This window comes from Pectinophora gossypiella, chromosome 13 (assembly GCF_024362695.1).
Source record: "Pectinophora gossypiella chromosome 13, ilPecGoss1.1, whole genome shotgun sequence".
In the NCBI taxonomy this organism is placed as follows: Eukaryota; Metazoa; Arthropoda; class Insecta; order Lepidoptera; family Gelechiidae; genus Pectinophora; species Pectinophora gossypiella.
The window spans coordinates 6,281,251-6,301,617 of NC_065416.1; the positions used below are offsets into that span (position 1 = coordinate 6,281,251).

At 40.7% G+C, this 20,367-nt stretch overlaps 3 protein-coding genes across 3 annotated transcripts; 2 read left to right on the forward strand and 1 right to left on the reverse strand.

Annotated features, from left to right (window-relative positions):
* The first annotated feature begins 453 nt into the window (after window positions 1-453).
* LOC126371996 (malate dehydrogenase, mitochondrial-like) lies at window positions 454-8,760 on the forward strand. Its single transcript, XM_050017494.1, has 9 exons — window positions 454-616; window positions 1,361-1,524; window positions 2,232-2,339; window positions 3,311-3,500; window positions 4,621-4,694; window positions 5,225-5,440; window positions 6,538-6,663; window positions 7,712-7,858; window positions 8,554-8,760. The coding sequence occupies exons 1-9, from the start codon at window positions 454-456 to the stop codon at window positions 8,758-8,760; spliced, it is 1,395 nt and encodes a 464-aa protein (XP_049873451.1).
* Window positions 8,761-13,337: 4,577 nt separating this feature from the next.
* On the reverse strand, window positions 13,338-16,614 carry LOC126371997 (uncharacterized). Its single transcript, XM_050017495.1, has 5 exons — window positions 16,452-16,614; window positions 15,405-15,482; window positions 14,378-14,487; window positions 13,798-13,974; window positions 13,338-13,487 (listed from the first exon to the last, which is right to left on the reverse strand). Exons 1-5 carry the CDS (start codon window positions 16,612-16,614, stop codon window positions 13,338-13,340), a joined length of 678 nt encoding a protein of 225 aa, XP_049873452.1.
* Window positions 16,615-17,288: 674 nt separating this feature from the next.
* LOC126371999 (uncharacterized) lies at window positions 17,289-19,760 on the forward strand. Its single transcript, XM_050017496.1, has 5 exons — window positions 17,289-17,418; window positions 17,489-17,619; window positions 17,701-17,776; window positions 17,844-19,532; window positions 19,630-19,760. The coding sequence occupies exons 1-5, from the start codon at window positions 17,289-17,291 to the stop codon at window positions 19,758-19,760; spliced, it is 2,157 nt and encodes a 718-aa protein (XP_049873453.1).
* Window positions 19,761-20,367: the final 607 nt, after the last annotated feature.

Here is a 20,367-nt window from a genome sequence, read left to right on the forward strand (position 1 = left end):
TCCCCATTTGTAATGTCATCTGCGGAAAACCTACAATAAGTCACATTACTTCCAAATAATCTCTAAATAACATTGAAATAGAACAATAAGGTATTGTGTTTTGCCGTATTTGATATTTAATCACGTATCGACCCGTCAAAAATAGTTAACTATCCATTGAAATTAATTCTTGTAGTGCAATGTACCTATTTAGAATTTTGAGTACTTTGGTTAAAATATAGGTATTTATAATAGGTTTTTTTCTATAAAAGAATATGTTTTGACTTCAAAAAAAAGTTACAGTCTACCAACTTCCAAAGAGTATTACTTAGATCACTATGTCAACGTCAAAATGTCGAAAAACAAGACGAAATTTTAGTTGAAAAATTCAAAATTATGGTAGCGTAGAAAAGAAGGAAAAATTCAAAATTATTGGTAAAAGAAAGTTAAACTTTAGAGTTAAAGTTCAAAAATATGGTAGTGTTAGCCCGTGGGTTGGCGGGGGTATGTCGTAGCTTGTGCCGGCAGGTGGTGGGGGCGGCGGGGCTGCACGGGGCGAGTCCCGTGCGCAGGCGCCGCTACTCCACATGCCCCGACGGAATGAAGGTCACTGTCTGCGGAGCCGCCGGCTGCACAGGCGAGTGCTTATTTACCTATAAACGATCCATATATAGATAAACCTAGACACCACTTTCACTTCTTCCACTCTCATCAAAATCTTCATACATGCTCACCTGTTTAGAATACTTTTTTCCTAGCCCGTCTTAAACAATAAATTACAGCTTGCATAGATAGGTATTTACTATCTTCTTATTGCTGCTTCAGTCTCATTATCATGAGACGTGCGGGATCGACCAATCACTTTGTCCAATAGAGCGAGAGAGATGAAACTGTTGTTTTCTTCCTCGCGATGATTGGTTCTGCATATCTCCGGTCGTCTCATCTCCTTCCCACTTTGGTGGAAACATTAACCCACAAATCAGAGGTATCTGATTATATTCTCGCTTGAAATAATTTAGGAAACGTGCTTCGGCCGTTAAGGCATTGCTCCTGGAATACTAGCCTAAACACCTCCGCTCTATATCTCCTCCGGTTGATTGAAGAGAGGCCTGTCCAGTTGATTGGAAAGTATAAAGGCTATTTATGTCATGCTGTTCAAGCATTTAATAAACGGCGAAGAGGAAGACCAAGACGAAGTTACTTAAACCAGATAAAAGAAATGGCCGACGTCTCGTCACACAAAGGACGGAAAAAGGAATTTGCAAAGGATCGACAAATCTGGAAAGAGCTCCACCGACGAGAACCTGACTCTTAAATTTTGAATGAATGAATGTTATGCTGCTATGTAGGGTGCCATTGACAAAACCTCCTCCTCCTCCAGGGCAGCCACTGGCACTAATGTTAAAGCAGTGCCCGCTGATCGACGAGGTGGCGCTGTATGACCAGTGCGCCACATGCGGCTTCGGGATGGAGCTGAGCCACGTGGACACCCGCCCCAAGATTTCCTCCTACTCCGGCAAGCACATGCTCTGTGATGCGCTTAAGGTAAGGCTTATCTATAATAATATTTGCTTCTTCGTTGTATTGGTAGCGAATAAAAACAAAGAACATTTAGCTGCGTATACATCTTCCTGAGCATGTCGTAAAAACCTCGACGGGTTGACACCCGTATTCTATGATGTTAACTCGAGCCTTCCTCCACTCCGTCATTGAGGCGACCTTAAGGAAGACCTCGAAATCAGCTCATTACTTCTTTTCTAACATGATGGAGAATTATATGAACGAAGAGCTAAATCACGTGTTACCAAAGTCAAAATACTGGTTATTAATGCATTTAACGTTTTTGTATCAAAAATGACTTAAAGTACAGATTGTCTACTACCCATTAGTTATGGCTCTGGCCACGCAATATCTATTATGTTCTAGTCTTACTTGGAGTAGTTCAAAGGGCAGGTAACTATGTCGGTCTGTCGATTCTTTCTTTACCTAGGTAATAAATATTAACAACACATAATATTACAGCTACAATAAATCAACATAAATAAACAATATACAACAACAACTCGGAACACTTCAATAATACAACACGTATTAACATATATTTTCAATAGTCGTTAAAGCGGATAAGTCGTTAAACTACAGATATACATATTTTTCCTGGTATTAAGCTTATGCCAAAAATGAAACTTTTTTCTGGTGATATGTAACTCTGCTTAACCCGTACTATTAGAAGGGTGGATTATGTGTTACAGGGATCAGCAATAGTGGTAATAGTAGCCCGTGGGACATGCGACACGTTTGAGGAGAATGCACCGATATTGTCAGAAATTGCACTTCAAATCTGCAATGTTTGCCCCTCGGTTAGTACCTATTTGCTTTTTTTTTCACTAATTTCATACACTTTTCTATATACTTAAGGACAATATTGTGACACGTACCATCGGCTAAACTATGACTATTATATCTCATTCAACAAAGACAGTAAACTAAATTTCATATTAGAGACACAAACCGCGTGTCAAATTCAGTAATATGACTTGAAATTGATATCGCTTCTAAAACGAACCCCTGTCAATAGCTGGCTATGAGTAGGTGTATATTATTATACTGTAATAATGTGTAAATGTATTTATTAAGGGTATAGGCTATTTAAGTTGAAGGTCTGACGGATTTTTGAAGACCAAAAATAGTCCCAGTCTCGACTGTCGTCGGATCCTATCTGTATGGAAAAACTACCGACGTCTTCTCAAAGAATTCAAAATACTTCCAAATATACGACTCTAACAGTCTCCGTGGTCTAGTGGATAGAATGTTGGACTCACGATCTGGAGGTCCGGGTTTGATTCCCGATGGGGACACTGTCGAAATCACGTTGTGAATTGCTCATCTGTTTCTTCTGTCCTTTGGGACATTGCAGGCTTGAATCACCATATTATCTGAAAAAATAAGATAATTCCGTGCTTCGGAGGGCAGGTTAAGCCGTTTTGATTATTATCCGTAAAAACACCTCCACCAACTCGTAGTGGCGCAGCGTAGTGGATTATGTTCCATACCCCCTCCGGTTGATTGTGGGAACGCCTGTGCCCAGCAGTAGGACGTATATACGAGTATGCTTTTTATTTTATGTGTAAGACTCTTAACAGACCAAGGCTAGTATAGTAACACACATCGCAATAGATACTAAGTATACACCGCTGCTGTTGTGTGGGTTATATTATATCGCCTGTAAACTTTATATCCTAGAAAGCATGCCGCAAACAATTGGGCCTGCTTATACCGTTATCACAGTTATCTTTGAAGTAAACATTACACTGCTTGTATTTCGTTCCAGTGTTTCATAATAATAGGCACGGAGCCGGTGGAGAGTTTAGTCCCACTGGTGGGCGAGATCCAGCGGCTGCGCAGCTGCTACAACCCGCGCAAGCTGTTGGGCTGCGTCGAGCTCAACTGCGTGCGCGCTAACACCGTGCTAGCCGACTTCCTGCGCGTGCCGCCCGAGTCCGTGCGCGTGCCGGTTATAGGTCCGTAGTAGCATCTCTTCTTTTTAACGTGTTTTTGTTGCTTAGCTGCAAATGGCAGTAAATACTTGTACGGACGGATGGGGAGCGCTGACCGGTCTATCTTCTCTATAAATAGATATCGGGACCCAGGACAGACTAAGTATTACTATTATCTCCAATAACTTAGCCCTAACCATACGATAATACTACGTAGAACGGAGACTCTCCACCCCACACCAATTGGTATCATTGCCGAGTTAGATTTACTTCACCCCCCTGCTGACACTCATTCTGGTCTAAATGGCCGTAAGAAGAAGGAGTAAAGGACCGCGACCAGACTGTTCGCTCAAACGCATATGGTAAGGACAAGATTTTTCTATGGAGTATCCGGGTTGTGCCCTAATCTAAGTACATAGTATACGCATGTACCTAAGGCCGCATAAACTAGAGAACACTTAAACACAAAACATTGGTTTAATATATTTATCGTGTTCGTAATCCAAAGTTTAGTTATCATATAATAGAGGGATATAAACATATATGCCGGAGATTATTCTATACACGGATGAGAGCATCAGATAACGCATAAACTTCGCATACCGTTATAGTGATCTACAAAATCTGTAAACTTATCTATAGTAGACGACAGGTCGACATGGCAATTCTCTAGTGACGTGACGTTTTCAATATCGCTATATTTTTATTATGTTTGTAACAAAATGTGAATAAAATAATACCACGTTTTCATTTAAGTTAATATTTATTCAGCTGAATCATCTAACGTTAATTTTATTTCTAAAATATTATTCTTAGTTTTCAATTATATGTAAAATATACTTGCTATATTTATAATTTTGATTGACCATACATATTTAGATTAGATTTCTTTTAAATCTATTGTTTTTCTTTTGTGTTAATGTTAATTTCTAATTCAATAAATTATGTGAGCGAGATTATAATCGATAAACGCGGTACATACGGACTCGTGCGACACTAAGACCAAGACGCCGCGGGGACTGTGCGGGTGTGCGGGGCGACCCCACCTCCGCGGCTCACGTCATGCCCCGATTGCCATGTCGACCTGTCGTCAACAGTAGCTAGTATTTTAATCGAGTGAAATATTATAATTCTGCTACGACAGGTGGCGCCACCCCACAAACGATGGTTCCCCTGCTTTCCACGGCTATACACCCGTGCTCTATGACTCAAGAGCAGGTAAGACTTATTTTTTATGTGAACCCACTTGTTTCTTCTATTTCTAAAAGAGAGACTCGCCTCACCGGTTTCTTAGGAAACCGTGTTGTTGCTTCCACTCCTCAAGTATAACACATTTCGAAATGGTTGTACGAATCTTGATACTTTCAAAAAGTATCCTTCGCGTGTTGGAAGGTCAGACAGGCAGTCGCTTCTATAAAAAACCGAACTTGTCAAATCTTCAGGTTAGGTAAGCAGATCCCGTGAAAAACGGTATAACGCTATGGAGATGATGAATAATACTTTCCAAAAGTATTCTCTAATGATCATACGATGAAAATAAACGATTTTATTAAATCTTGACTCATGCCTAAGATAAATCTTAGGATTATGTAGATAAACTAAGTCCATATCTTTAATATTGCATACGGCGATACGACTCACCATCTCCCACGTTGGTCTAACAGAAAGCTGGTGAGGATGTGCTGACTACCGCCATTGGGATATAGTCATGAGCTGATGTATGTTTAATATTGCATCCAACTCCTCAGGTGGAATGTGTGACGTCATGCATCATGGGCGGTACAGAGGCGGTATGCGCCTCCAAGGGATGCAAGACCGCGACGCCGTGTCTAGCCGGCGCATATGCCATCGCACGCGTCACTATCAACGTCGTCAAGGGACTGCAAGGCACCAAGGTCCTGCAGTGCGCATACGTCGACAGTCTCGGCCTGTGTGCGCCGGACATACAGTTCTTTGCTAGTGAGGTAACGTAATCGTCATAATCATGCTCTCGTATGTCTATGTGTCTCGTATAAATTGTACAACAATATTTTATGTTATTTTTTTAAGGACCTCTAGGGCCCTTTGCCGAGGTGTTTCTTGAAGCTTCTTTTCCCTGGCTACAGGTTGTGAGAAGCTGCAATAGTTTTAGGCGGAGAGACGTTCTTTATGTAAAAATGACGATTCAAAGTGTAACTATGTTACGTACTGAATAAAGATATTTTTGAATTTGGATTTGAGTTGAATGACTTCACCTTCAAAGTCAGAGACCTGCATATTATTACACATTATTAGGCGTATGCAGTTAACCTCCAGCTATTTTTGGCGGGATCTGCCGCAAATGGCATTAACTACTTTGCTGGACAAATTAAAGCACACCTCGGGCACCCATACAAAAATTATCATATCATTCTTACCGTGTGTCGCCTAACGCGTAAGTTAGAGCGAGACACAGTCCGCACGCTCTACCTCTTACTCATTAGCTCATTAGTCATTAAAGGCCATGGGCGGATCCAGGGGGGGGGGGGGCATAGGGGTCTTAACCCCTGTAATTTTATCTAATTCTCTACAAAGATGGGTTGTCTGCGAGCTGGTGACCGCCCCTGACATAAAAGCTGGATCTGCTCCTGTTTAAGACTATAACCCAGAGGGAGTGAGGTCGGCGCCCAAAACAAATTGTTTCGGGGCAAAGAGTTATTATCGTTGTATACATACGTAGTATTATTCTTTTTTATACGGTTCCAGCTAAGTCATCCAAGACAAATTTACGATAAGTCACGCAAAGGAAAGGGTGCAGGTAGGGCTTGAGCTTACATTTAAAATATTTAGTAACTTGAAATACAGAAGCGTTATTTTATGAATACGACACAAAGAAAAAATCTATAGCCGACTTAGTTGTCCTCGCCCTTAGTGCGTCCTAAAAATTAAACATAAGCTACACCTACTAATTTCAATCAAACTTTTAAAAATATTTTCTTTAATTTTTCTCAGTGGAATTCCGTAGTCTCTGCTTTCCCTGGTGGGAAATAGGCGTAAATTTATTTAACAGTTTATTGCTCACTGTGCTGGGTGTTATCTACAGATTATGCTGGGTACATCAGGCGTGGAGAAGAACTTGGGCGTCCCGGAACTGTCCAAGTTTGAGAACTGCCTGCTGTGTAACGCGCTGCCTTATGTCCGCAACGAACAAGCCAGGGCCGTTTGGCTGGTAAGTGGTATTTCTATAGGACGACAAGGATCTTGACGTTGTGGCACTTGGATAACATTGACCGGAGAGCTAGTTGAATGTTTAAAGTTCTAGTCCATGCAACATATACGCGTTGATGTCTTTTGTATGAGCAACAAAATATATTGCCATATCTTCCTTTATTTCTAGTTTTAAGATATGATATTGTATTTTTCAAAATTATTATTTTTTCATGAAGCCAACAGACATGTGATCACATTTAACAAATAATGTAGACTTTTAATATCTATAAGTAAGTATATTTAGTTTATTTAAGCAATTTCCTACAATTTGTACCTATATTAATACTACAACATGCTTGTTATAGCTTATATTATATTGCAGGTATGGCAACAAGCATGTTACTTATTGAATATGCCGTAATGTGCCATCACCTTACCTGTGTGCTCAATGTGCCATCTCATTGCAGGTGTGTTGAATATGCCGTTCGATTGCAAGTGTACTGAATGTATGGTACATTCAGTACACTTGCAATCGAACGGCATATTTACTCATTGCAAGTTTACTAAAAGTGCCATTTTCTAGCTGGTTTACTGAATGCACCATTTGATTGCAAGTGTACTTACTGAAAGTACCATCTCATTGCAAGTTTACTAAAAGTGCCAACTTCTAGCTGGTTAACTGAATGTGCCATTTGATTGCAAGTGTACTGAATGTACCATCTCATTGCAAGTTTACTAAAAGTGCCAATTTATAGCTGGTTTACTGAATGTGCCATTTGATTGCAAGTGTACTGAATGTGACATCTGGTTGCAAATGTACTCAATATTTTAAATGCACGTGTATTGAATGAATCTGATTTCGAAAATACTGAATGTGCCGTTTGACTGCTGGCCTCGCGGCATAGCAACCGCCGCGCCGAATTAACGACGTCCATAACATTCGCTGCGTCTATTGGTTGGAGCTTCCGATTTAATTCAGTTGGCGTGCAGACCCTGCAGGGGTACTGAATATGTCATCTCTTTGGCTTAGTGTTCAATTTTCGATTCGCTTGTCCATCTCATTGCAGGTGTACTCGATGTGCCAGAGGTGCTGCTCAAAGTCCTGCAACAAGCACCCGAAAACGTGCTACACACCGCCCGCAGTGCCGTGCGTGCCGCCCACCAACTGGACCTGCGAATGTCCCGACGCCTGCCGCGACGAGTACCTGGCTTCGGTAAGACCTTAACCGTTTCAAGGACAAATGGTCTACCAGACGATACTTTGATTCCAAGTGTCATACTTTTATGAATGAAAGGTCAATGGTCCGTGGTCTGTAAGATTTATTATGAAGTGTTAATATTTCCACTTTTGAGTTACATAAAAGACCATCGTCTTCGCCCTGTCGACGACGTAAACTTCCACTTTACATGATGGTGAAATTGTTTTCGCAGCCTTTTAGCAAGCACTCTCTCTCTCTCTCTCTCTTTATTTAAGAGCTGCGCTCTTGTCGGTGGAAAAATCGCCATTACTCCATAAATAGGGCGTGTAGAACGGTGGTTGCCCCAATCGCCTTCCGTTCCGCAGTACACCGACCGATGTTCTAGCTAGAGCCCTACCAGAATCCATTTCCTCGGCCTCCAACCAGTACTGACACCGCTGCTGCCCGGCATCAGGGGCCTACTCGCTACGTCACAAGATCGTCATAGAACCTAAGTAGCATTTTATAGGTTAGCCCGTCCCAGTGAGCTACCCACTACGTTCTGCTAATCTTGTCGCTGTTTGGTCGGGGACTGCTTATTTTTATATTCGCAGCCAACCATCATATCTGATGGCCGTTCCACTATCCGCCACCTGTGGACCCCGTAGATGGCCTACAGCTCAGCCTACTACAAGCACTATATAGGTATAAATATTATAATTTGAATGCAGATCTGTCGCGAGATGACCTGTCGCTGTGGCAGTACAGAGCTCTGCTGGCGTCCACGCGAGACTGACTACGACGCGGCGCGCGCATCCAATCTGACGCACCAGATGCCCGTCGAGGGACCCTGCTCCGTATTCGCTACGCCGAGGAGCGTCGCCATCCAACAGTGCATCAGGGACAAGTCTAGAAACCCCTGCTTGTCTAATATGTAGCGACCTTATAAACATAGTTTAGGCATCCTCAAACATAAACTGTCTATAATTTGTCACATTTTGATACGAATTTGGCTAGTAAGTACCTAAAGGTGCAAAAGTCTACGACCACCAACTCATACCCAGTTTGCGCATTTTCATAGTACTACGGTTGGAACTGTTCGTACGTATTCATACATATTTGTACGTGTTTATACGTATTAGTACGTGTTCGTACATATTCGTACTAAAACGCATCCAAAGTGCAACCGGCGTACATGTACTACTGGACACAGACCTTCCGAAGAGAAATACATATAGCTCACGAACCGAAGACGAAATTGTAGAAAAACATTGTACAAATTATACAATCTTATATTATAAACACCATAAAAGAACCTCCCACATGCAACCGTGCCGTCTAGCCAATAGCGTTGCTTCGTATATCGCAACGCGCGCGATACCAGTGCAGCATACTACGGAGGCTTTACTGTTTTTATTCTTGAAAGTATCGTACCATCCTTCGTTTGCACTTCGTCGCTTTGAAATACTATTGCAAAAAGCTACGAGTGTTTACGAGCATGTCCTTAGCACGTTTACAAATCAATATCGACTAACTTGTAATTAGGCGGGTTTAGGGCCGATTTCTCAAAAGTAGCAAAGCAAGTAAGTTAGCATCCATTTGAAGAATGAATTCTTTCAAATTTAAATTGTTTCATACAAAATGTTATCGTTTTATTCAGATAATTACAATTTAACGGTTTATTGAAAAATCAGCCCTTGATCCTTAAGTACTGAAATGTTTTATGAGAAAGAAAATTGTATTGTCAGTCATAAGTAATGAGGTAATGGTAATAACATATCTTCTAAGATGTTTAGTAATTTAGAAGTATCATCCTTGTGTAATTAATTCAACTAAATAAGTAAAATACTGATGAATAAATTATTAAATTGCTATTTTGTTTACTTTTAATTAAAATTCAAATAAGTATATCATTTCAAATACTTAATAAATTATTTACTTAAAAGTCGTATTCAATTTTAATGCCGGTAAATTAAAAGTTTACTTTGCATTAATAGTTTTTATTAAACAACCGTGACCTAAAAACATGGCATTTAAAAAGATAATAAGTAAATATAAAACGGAAAAATGTGACGTAGGATCCAAAACGAAATGAAAACCAAAAACACAAAATTACACCAACAATATTTCACAAACAATCATGAGAATACGCTTTTCATTTTGTTGCGCATTATATCAACTTTGGTTCTTACGGCAGTCAAAACCTTCATGTAGGGGACTTCTATATCGACCTGAAACAGGAAATAATTATTTGTTCGAGTTCTAAATCGTACGACAGTCTTTCACTTCAGCGATTGTAAGTACCTACAGGATAAAATAAAACCGATATAGATACCTACATTTTGAACTTGGCTAGCCGATGTTTGTGACCAGTCTTGCGTCGTTCTCGACAGTAAGACGCAAAACTTAAATAAAAAGAGCCCTTAGGCAGGTAGAATCAGAGTACAAAAAGAACAATTTCACAAAAACCCGCGAGTCACCTTACCATTAAAGAGTTTTCACAACAGGAACATTCCCGTTTTCGAAACATTCCCGTTTGTGTTTGTGACACAATAATAACGCCTTGATTATGTTATTATTAAGTACCTTAACGGCACGTTTCTCTACGTCTCCGGTGCCCTTAATGTCCACTGCACCCTCCGGCCTGGTCTTCTGCAAAAAATTCTGTTGCAAAAGTAATTAAGTTTAAATACTTGAACTTAATTTAAATACGGGCAAGGGGGCGGTATTTTAGATTGACATGCATTGTTTGTGCAATAATTTAAAATATTATTAATTGTAATTTTAATTATAAGTGACTAATATTGAAGTACTAGCTGTTAGAAGACCTAATTAATTATCATGTTATAAATCTAATAATTTGAAAAATATATTAATATAGTTCTTTTATCTTTTTAAATACCTATCCTGTATCCATTTTGGTACCTATTTTTGGTACCTAACATTTGGTACCTAACCTAACCTAACCTAACCTAACCATATTTCTATCTTGTGGTTCCCTCACAGAACAAATGATTTATTTAAACAAAATAAAATAATTACTTACTCTAGAAATTGACAAGTTAATCCCAGATGATACCGCATGCGAGTCTTCCTTCAAACTTCTTGTAGATTTCTGCATAAAAATATAAGTTTACTTTTTCTGTAGGTAGTGGTAAAGACTTTAAAATAATTATTTACCTACCTTAGGCATGCAAATCATAAGTCCCGATGGCCTCATAAACGGTGTCCTCGACTTATAAGGGCCAAATGATGCTTTTCGTTCTAGAAGCACAGAGCGACTTGGTTTCGACAAATCCTGAAAGCAGAATTTGAATTGCAGAAATATGTTTCATTACATTCTTTCAGACTAGATGATAACCTGGGGGGTTAAAATGGCCACATAGAAGCAATTCATCTAAGAAAGCAATATTGCAATTTGACATTTCCCCATATAAAAGTAACTGCGCAATGCAAACAAATGTCAAAAAGCAACACTGCTTTCTTAGACGAATTGCTTCAATGTGGCCATTTCAACCCCCCTGGTCAAATGAGATAGTTTTTTCGAAACGTCACAATGGTGTTTATATGCGAATACAAAACGGTGACGATATCAATAAACATGGTCAAGCGTCGTACTCATTGAATAAGTTAAAACGATCATCTTAGAGTAACTTCTATTTTTAGATCAGCATTTTATAATTATCGTTGGTCCCTTACAAAATCCTGTGCACCGGCCGCTCGTCCCCTCTTACCATTTATCATTAGTGGGCCTCGTAGGTGGCATTTAAAACTCGGTTTTTCCGTTGCATGCGCATTGATTGCTCATGGCATGAGGCTACGGAGATGATAAGTAATGATGCTTCATCGTCGCTGAGAAATAATTTGTAATAGTATAAATAAGTACCTATTACTAACTCTACCTAAGGGTTTGTTACTAACTCTACCTGAAGCTGAACTTTTTCTAAATACTCCTCATCGTTCCAGGGACTCTCGTTGTTCTTCATTTGCGCACTGACGTACTCTTGGTTATTCTGTGAAGGATTTGTTGAAGAATGCTTCATTAATCAAAACACATAATTCCGGGTTCTTACCGCGTTAATATCAGGGATATGAGACTCAAAACATTAGGCTGTTTTAAGTTTTGTCGAAATATAGCGAGGGCAAAGTGATGAGTTTGAGTTCAGATGGTTCCGAAAGCCATAGAGGCAGCCAATTAGCTCGCGACACCAAACACTTCAGCGCTCCCCATTTGTCCGGCCAAGTAGTTAATGCCATGCCAAGTAGTTAATGCCATCTGCGGCAAATCTACAATAAGTCACGTCAAAAAAAAATGGTTCCGAAAATTCCGACATCAAATATAGTAACAAACGACAAAGGAAGATAGACAGATGTTTTTCTTTAGAAAATCATGGATGAAACAACTACTCTACTCCAATTTCATCAGTCATCCCGTGGCACTTGCAACAGTGTTGAAATATCGGGAGTCTCATATCCCTGATTTTAACGCGGTAAGAATCCGGTATTATGTGTTTAAATTATAATTAATAACCGCGTACAGCTCAAACAATGAATGTTTGATTATTATATTTTTTTATTTAAAAAAATATTTTCCGTCTTAAAACTATCAATAAGAGTATATTTTTCTCTTAACCTTTCGAAGAACGGAAATCAGATCTCGACCAGACACAATGTAAAATTTATTGTGTCTGGTATCTCCCCGCAGACGAGAGGTTAAGCACAGTCTTTTATTTTTTGGCATTAACTACTTGGCTGGCGAGTTTATAGTAGCACAGAATGCATAATATACCTACGTATAGTACGAGTGACAGTAGCAGATGAAAATACAGCGTGAATTTTATGCATTCATTTAACTTCGCTTTTGTTTGTCTAAGCGTTGCGCTAAGTTTTTAAAAGCAACTTCGCTTAGTTGACCATTAAGTAACGGTGTGTCTTGCTGAGAAAATAGAACGTGTGAAAGGGATTTGAACTAAAATTACCTTATTTTAATTTAAACAAGTATGTATCTGTTCGTATGAACCCATATTTATTTTCGGAAAATTTCATTTAATATTATAAAGCTAAATATTCTTGGGAATAAACTATTGAAAAAACCAACCTAATCCTAATTACTTATTAACAAGTTTTAAATAACAGGCGAATGAATTAAAAACATTTTGTAAACATAACATTTCACTTCCTACCATATTAAATGCCTCTATAATGATAATTGTGTGGCGTTTAGCTATGGGTTACATCTAATGAAAGATCATTTTATTATTAGTAATTTTATATATACAACTAAGTACACGCGCATTCTTCACTAATTCATTTTCGATATGTCTAGCTGGCCATTCCTAGCAGGGCGTAGGAGCGGCGGAGGCGGGGGGACTGTGCCTGGTGTGACCGACAGGGGTCGGGTTGGTTGACGGCGGCTGGTTGAGTCCCCGCACCGCCGCCCGCGGGAGCGCCGCTGCCAGAAATGGCCAGCTACGATGAAATGTAGAGATGTGAGCGCTGTGCGGGTACAGGGAAATTATAGGGCGTAGTGGCGACAGGTGGAGATCTTGTCCTCGGAGGGCGCCTCGAGCATGACTCCGCAGCAGAACAGCTGGCGCACGGCGCGGGACACGCGCGACGCGCGCGAGTCGCTGCGCGGCAGCCCACCCGCCTCCTCGTCGTCCGACTACAACAACAAGCACTGCTCACTACACGCGCTACATTCCCTCACCAGGTACTGATCAGATACTATTGCAAACTTTTTTCGACAAATCGGCGCTGAGCAGCTATGTAGCGTGCGGGCTGCCGCGCTTCGACTATAATATATTGAATGCAACCCCCTTTTTTGGGTTTAAAATTAATTAGCTTGTTGGTCGACTATATTAGGTCAAATTAAAAAATAGAATGGCATCTGCTTTGGGAAAAACAGATTTAAACGCTTTCACTGCAGATTTTCTACAAACCAAGGTAACATAATACTTATATGATTGGCTTACCCATTCGGAGTGCCTGGCATCGACTTCCGGGGTCCGCAAGTCTGCGACGTCTTCGACGACGCTGTCCTCGTCGGGGTGTTTGTCCTTGGTCGGCTGGGTGGTCGCCACATCTGGCGGGATCGGCTGTGACGCACCACCGGGTTTCTGAGGAACAACACTTTTTGTAACCATTCGACTCTGGGACATAAGTTTCAGATAATTGGCCAACAATGACAACACGCAAGGACGCTAAGTAATGCCCAATTAACCGTTTAGAACGGTCTCACTTTGGATGCGAATTTGCCAGTATTTGTACTTACTGGTCTAAAGGTACCAACCCAGTCTGTGCTCTCCATAAAGTGCTCTCATAATACTTGGAAAGTTGGGATTGTTCTTGCGGATTCGTACAAAAACGTGTAAATACTGCGACCGACTTCCAATTGTGGAAAAGACCATTAGAGCCAACATGATTTAAGCTACGTAATCACTAGATGGCAGATCCGGTACAATTCCGCTAGTGCGTATGTAGGTTTAATCTCTATCAGACAGAAAATGAGAAAGTACCCATCCTTTAATTTAAACTTATCATGAAAACACATACTCTTTCAGTTTCTATGATTGCCATTGGGAAAGACTCAGGCTGAGGATCTCTTTTCTTGTTTGAAGACACTTTTTTTCCAGCTCCGAACTTCTTCTTTTCAGTTGCAAGTGCTGAAAAACAATTATTTTTCATAAGTATTTTTTTTAGTTTTTAAAGATACTTCTTAAAATATTCTAACGACATACGATCACTTATCGTTCGTTCGGTATGTAGTCGTCATACGATTTTGTTACGGTCACTTTCAAAATAGGAGGTAGGCAGGGGCTTTTGTAAGTGACATAGGGCTTGGACCAACGTTTCTTTGTAACATAGCGGTTTCTTACGCAACATTTCTAGTTGGCCATCCAGAGGTACCCTTCTGAATCACAAGCCGCACCGGGAGTGTAATGGGCACGATCAGGCATAAAGCCATACGAGGGGACTTTGGCCACACCCCGTACACTTCATACAAAACACCTCGTTTTACACAGACAATACACATTAGCGTTATCGTACACGCGCATCTGTGTGTATGACGTCTGACGCCCATATGATTGATATCTTTATTTTCTTAAAGGGAATTATTTATTCCTAACGTACAATTTAAATATAAGTAGTTTTTCTGTCTTTTTTATCTTTGCATAATTCAGTGATTTTTTTGGCTTTTCTTGTGTAAGTAAGTATGTTTGTTTTTATGTTTTAATGAAATAAATTGTTTTGTTATTTAATTGTAAATAATGGTATAAGTATTCTGTATTTTATTTTTTTATGTGCAAAACCTCATCTTCCCCTCCCCATCGGAAACAAGGGAGACTCTGAAAAAGATAGCGTGACCATTTCGATGCCTACCGGACAGATTGTAGGCAGTTCGCCTATGACCGTGAGATTAGACGTGAGACATCATTGCCTCTCTAACGTTATCCCGTTTTCACAGGGCCCTCTTATCTAACCTGAAGATTTGACAGGTCCGAGTTTTTATAGAACCGACTATCCGGTCCGTGAGATTTCACATAACGAAATAAGTTTAATAATCAGTGCGAATGTTTACCATCAGTTTCCTTTAGTTCTCTATTTTCAACTCCGCTGGCATTCGAATCTTCCGACTGTTTCAGATCTTCTGCAACAGCTGTGACAATGAACATGATTATTGATTAATAACAAAAACAATTCACGTACCAACAGGTAACAAATGGGTTCACTGCTTGATTCGAAGCGAATCACTGAGCTGTCTGTTAGACCAACGTGTTAGGTGGTGAGCCGTATCGCCGTCTATACTGTGCGAGCCAACTGTGTTAGTGTAAACCGCACTTAAAAGATAATTTTGTAACTGGTGCAAGTCCAGTACCGGTTAACAAACAGACCGCGTTCAGCTGCTTATCTTCCCAGGCGTGATGTAAAAACCGACAGGGTTGCGTCCTTTACTTTATATTACTTATATGGGCGATGGAATCACCTCTCCTTCACATCGAAAGTAGCTGCTAGTTTTCTTCCAATTACTCATAGCTCTGCCCATTCTATTATGGGTAATACATACATAATAACAAAAACAACAGTTGTCTCATGTCATAAAGACATACTAGAAAGTTTAAACAACGACAATTTTATTCAATCTATTAGAAATATTTACAGGATTTGTTGCCATTTGTTATTAAGAAACAAAATACTTAAATAAGATGTGGCACTATAAAAAATAAAATGTGTCCATCTTATTAATCCATCTTAAAAATAAAAAGGTAAGTAAATAAGTATACTTAATGACCACTTGGGCACAGAATTTCATTGCTGTGCCCAATCCGGGTCCATATGTGTTACATACCTTATATTACCAACCTCCTACCATGTGGAACGCAATTAATGATATGATTATGATTATGACTACTTATTTTATATGGTAATGTATAAACATATCTACGGTGATTTTTCCTGTTGTTAAATAAAACACGATAAAAATAAGTCGGGATATTTCAAAACAGTACCACACAGTACACAGTGTGTTACGGTACCATAATGAGTGAGGTAAAGGATGATGTATGCTTTGATTGATATATAGTAATCATTGGATGTAGGTATGTTACAAGTAAGCGTGTAGACGTACATGGGACGGCGGGCGCGCGCGTGCGCTTGTGGTGCGGGTCGTGGGCCTCCTCCTCTAGCTCGGTGGGCCGGTACGGCTGCTTGTGGTGCGCCGACGACTGGTCCACCATCACTATAGTTGAGCCCCCGGCGTTCCCGCCGCTTTTCTTCTCTTGCTCCGACATCCTCACCACTCAAACATCCATACGTGTAGTATCCCCCAAACCCACACTAATTTACCACCAGAAAAACTGATTTACAATTTTTTTTGAAATATTACAAATGGGCGAAACGTCACGCTTTGTAAATTTTGACAGTTAACTTTCTTGTTTTTCCACATCTTCCATTTTTGAAATGTGGTGAGCAATAAGTACCTATTGTTGCTGCAAGATCTATTCTTCGTACTTCTATATTCCATCGATGGTGCTAGTTAACCGCTAGCTTGATGGGCTGCTGAGAAACACGACTCCAAGCACTTAATATTTAACGTAAATCCAGTTCAGCTACTTACTTTGTATCATATTTCACAAGCTTTGGGATTAGTTCTAACAGTTCGGAGAAATGCACCTAAACAATGAGACTCAATGGCGCCAGATGCCTCTTTGTGTTAGAATAATAAGAGATATGACAAGCGCTTAATGAATCTTTTTCAGTAAAAAATAAACTTTAACGCAGAAACCATAAATTCTGGTAAACACCAAAAAAACAATATCACTGCCAGTCATGAAGATATGACAGAATAATGTAAAATTTTCTTGTTCTCTATAAAATAGTAAATTACTGTTTTTGGCCACTTTTGATTTTGTAGTCGGGCGGGTGAACTGTATAACTATGCCGGGGAGGAGGAAAATAAAATGTGATGGAAAATAAACAGTCTCCATCCAAGAAAAAGCTAATATCCATCCAAGAAGAGAAATTCATTCGTGAAGTTTATTACGACTCTCTCGCGGGGAAACCCTCGCGGCAGCCTAAGAAGGAACTCCTCCTAGGTACGATCGGTATACTGTTTGTTTGTCATTGACTATTGAACTTTGAAACTGGACTTTCTGTTTGCTGCAGATTTGGAAATATTTCGGAAGAACCAAACTCAGCGGCAGTTGTCACAGCGAGTGCTCGTGTCGATAAAGCCGCGAGCCCCCGCCATCAAGACTATTTACCTTGCTGAGAAGAGCCGCTTTTATCCTAAGAAGGTTGATAACCTCAAATTGTTTAGCGAACTTGTTACGTTGTTATATCTCTACATTGTTTGTATGATGCTACATTATTTTCAGGGTTCTGATAAATCAGGCTCACGCTCGAGGCTTGGGATAGGAGATCATTCATCTTTTAACTCTTCCTTTAACACCAGTAAGTTAACTTATTTTTTATACTTACTTATTTGCATTGACACCAACTTAAACCGGCAATTTTTTAGCTTTCAGTGCGGACCTTTCGAATGTAGTGACGTCGATCGCATGTGGCACTGAGCATAAAGTGACAACGAGTCCGACGAGTGTGGCGGAGTCTGCCTCCGACCAAGCATCGACCAACACTGATTTAGACAAGTCCATTAACGTGTCATTATGTTCACACGTTGAAATCAAGCCCCAGTGCGAGAGTCCGAGAGTTAATGTGTACAAAGACAAAAAAAGATCTACTGAAAAATGTTATTTTTATACTCAGCCCCAATTTACTATGAACATACCGAAAGCTGAAACAGAAGTTGAAAAATCGAAAGTGGGCCTAAACAAAGTCGATATTGGTACTTTGATAATAACAAATACTTCTTCTGATAATACTCTACCAGTCTGTACAAGTACGATAAAAAATTTGCACAAACGAATCGACCATTTGGAACGTAAGATTTTTAGGCAAGAGATGGTTTTTCGTTCTATAGATCCAAACATACAGCTCTCGTCGTCGGATGAAGAATGCAAAGAATCGAAAATGAGAGCGTCTGGGTCGGGACGGCCGTGTTGCAGCTACGTGCAGCAGTACAGTCACATCCCGGAGACGTCCGCGTTCCACCGCTATGCGGCGCAGGCGTCGCCGCTCACGCCCAGCAAGGCCACCACGCTCGAGAAGGAGCACAACTCTGAGCAATACGGGCGCGACTTCACCACCTACGATGGCATCACGGCGCGCGGCCGCCGCCAATGCGCCTCCGTGCCCTGCAAGCGGGACGACTTCCCCAAAATGGCTGCGGAGAGAGTACATAAGATACGTCACAAATTAAACCCAGTTCGAGACTACAGATTGATGGATACCGTGCATTACCTAGCTCAAGGAGAGTTCGCTCCCCGCGATGATGGTATAAAGTTGACACCATCTCGGGAAGCGGTATTGAGCGACATAATCTGGGAAGACGTGTGCCGCACGCACTGGCCCAACGCGCGCCTGGGGCGGCGCAGCGCGCAGCCCGAGCGGTACAGCACGCGCAGCGAGCTGCAGCGGCTCATCGACGGGCTACTGCGCGAGCGCGTCGCGCATGTGGAGCGCCGCCGCCGCCGCCACTACCGCATCGTCAAGCTGAACCACCGCCACGAGAGCTGCCGTCCCGTCGGCAAGACTGGTGATATCATAGTAGCCAGTCACAAAAACAAAGACAGTAACGAAGAGAGGGATGTTCCTATCAGCGACCACAACGCTGCTAGCGCCATGATATCTGACCGACGGTGGTTAGACCAGCGCCCGCGCAAGAGTCACAGAAGTCACGACCGCCTGCTGTATACAGATGTGCGCCAGAAGAAGCATTCTAGAGAGGACGACTGCTCGCCCGGGCCGAGCTACGCGGTGTCGCGCAGCCCGGGCACCGCCAGGGAGGCGACCTGCTGCTACCACTCGTCGAGCCCGCCCAAGATGGAGAGGACCGCCGACCCGAGCAAGTCTACATCGCATCGTCACGGCGGAATAGATATTACTAGCGGCAGCAGCACCCTTAGCAAACCAACGAAATCTCCTCGCCTTGTGGTGAAGAAGGAAGGGTCCCGCAGTAAAAAGTTAAAAGAGGAGTCGAATCTTGAGCAATACATATTACTACCCACTCTAGTTATTCGAACGCCTTCCAACGTAAAGCGACAGAAAAAATTTAATGAGCTATATCATCGCATATTGAATGTACAAGGTACTACCTGACTCTGATTACTTAGCCATTTCAATATAAATACTTACCTATTATACTTAACCAAGTATGTTAAATATATTTTTACTTTCAGCTCAAGAATGCGCGGTAGAGTCGGAAGCTACTGAGCCAAAATCGAATGTAAATGCTAGCAACAAGAAAGACATCGGCTTCAACATCAATATAACTCTGTCGGGTAGCGCTGAGGAAATGAACAGGAAATGCAAATAATAGATACTTATGTGAATTATTTTCGCCCGCTTTTCTACAAAATACATCCATAGTGCTTGATTTGATTTATAATTGTATTCTCATAGTTTAATTTGCTATGAATATATTTATATACGCATAATAATCATGCCTGTACTCTGAATATCAATTGTTTTATTTCAGTTTCCTTCGCAAAATTAGGCTTTATCATAGGCTTAAAAATAACTTGATTGCTCTTCGTTTTTGGGAATTCAGATTTTTTGGATTTAAGAATTTCAAGACTGTAGGCTAGTTTCCTAGTAGTCAAATTCATCATCATCAGCCGTATGACGCCCACTGCTGGGCATAGGCCTCCCCCAAGTAGTCAAATTAGTTACTTTTTATTAAGCGTCAAAACACGAAATGACTGGTATTTGTGTGAAAAAGCCAAAAAAGCAACCCGTGACGTCATTGAATAGAAAAACGTGACAGAATGTCGCACTTATTACATTTTATTAAAATTCATAAATAAATGAAATAAAAGAGAACGTTTTTGTCACCTTTGGATCTGTCATTATTTAGTAATTAGAATTTCATAATTTATCTTTTACCTAGGAAACTAACCAATTGCCTGTAATGTAAACGTTTT

Bases quoted from the DNA above. Each gene is read 5' to 3' on its own strand.
- LOC126371996 (XM_050017494.1), top strand. From the start codon at position 454: ATGGTAGTGTTAGCCCGTGGGTTGGCGGGGGTATGTCGTAGCTTGTGC. The intron at 3,501-4,620 runs GTCCGTAGTAGC...CTGCTACGACAG, and splicing joins CGTGCGCGTGCCGGTTATAG to GTGGCGCCACCCCACAAACG. The intron at 6,664-7,711 runs GTAAGTGGTATT...ATCTCATTGCAG, and splicing joins AAGCCAGGGCCGTTTGGCTG to GTGTACTCGATGTGCCAGAG.
- LOC126371997 (XM_050017495.1), bottom strand. From the start codon at position 16,614: ATGTCGGAGCAAGAGAAGAAAAGCGGCGGGAACGCCGGGGGCTCAACT. The intron at 13,975-14,377 runs GTATGTGTTTTC...CTTATGTCCCAG, and splicing joins CAATCATAGAAACTGAAAGA to AGTCGAATGGTTACAAAAAG. The intron at 13,488-13,797 runs GTAAGCCAATCA...TTGTTGTTGTAG, and splicing joins ATGCCAGGCACTCCGAATGG to TCGGACGACGAGGAGGCGGG.
- LOC126371999 (XM_050017496.1), top strand. From the start codon at position 17,289: ATGGAAAATAAACAGTCTCCATCCAAGAAAAAGCTAATATCCATCCAA. The intron at 17,620-17,700 runs GTTGATAACCTC...CATTATTTTCAG, and splicing joins GCCGCTTTTATCCTAAGAAG to GGTTCTGATAAATCAGGCTC. The intron at 19,533-19,629 runs GTACTACCTGAC...TTTCAGCTCAAG, and splicing joins TCGCATATTGAATGTACAAG to AATGCGCGGTAGAGTCGGAA.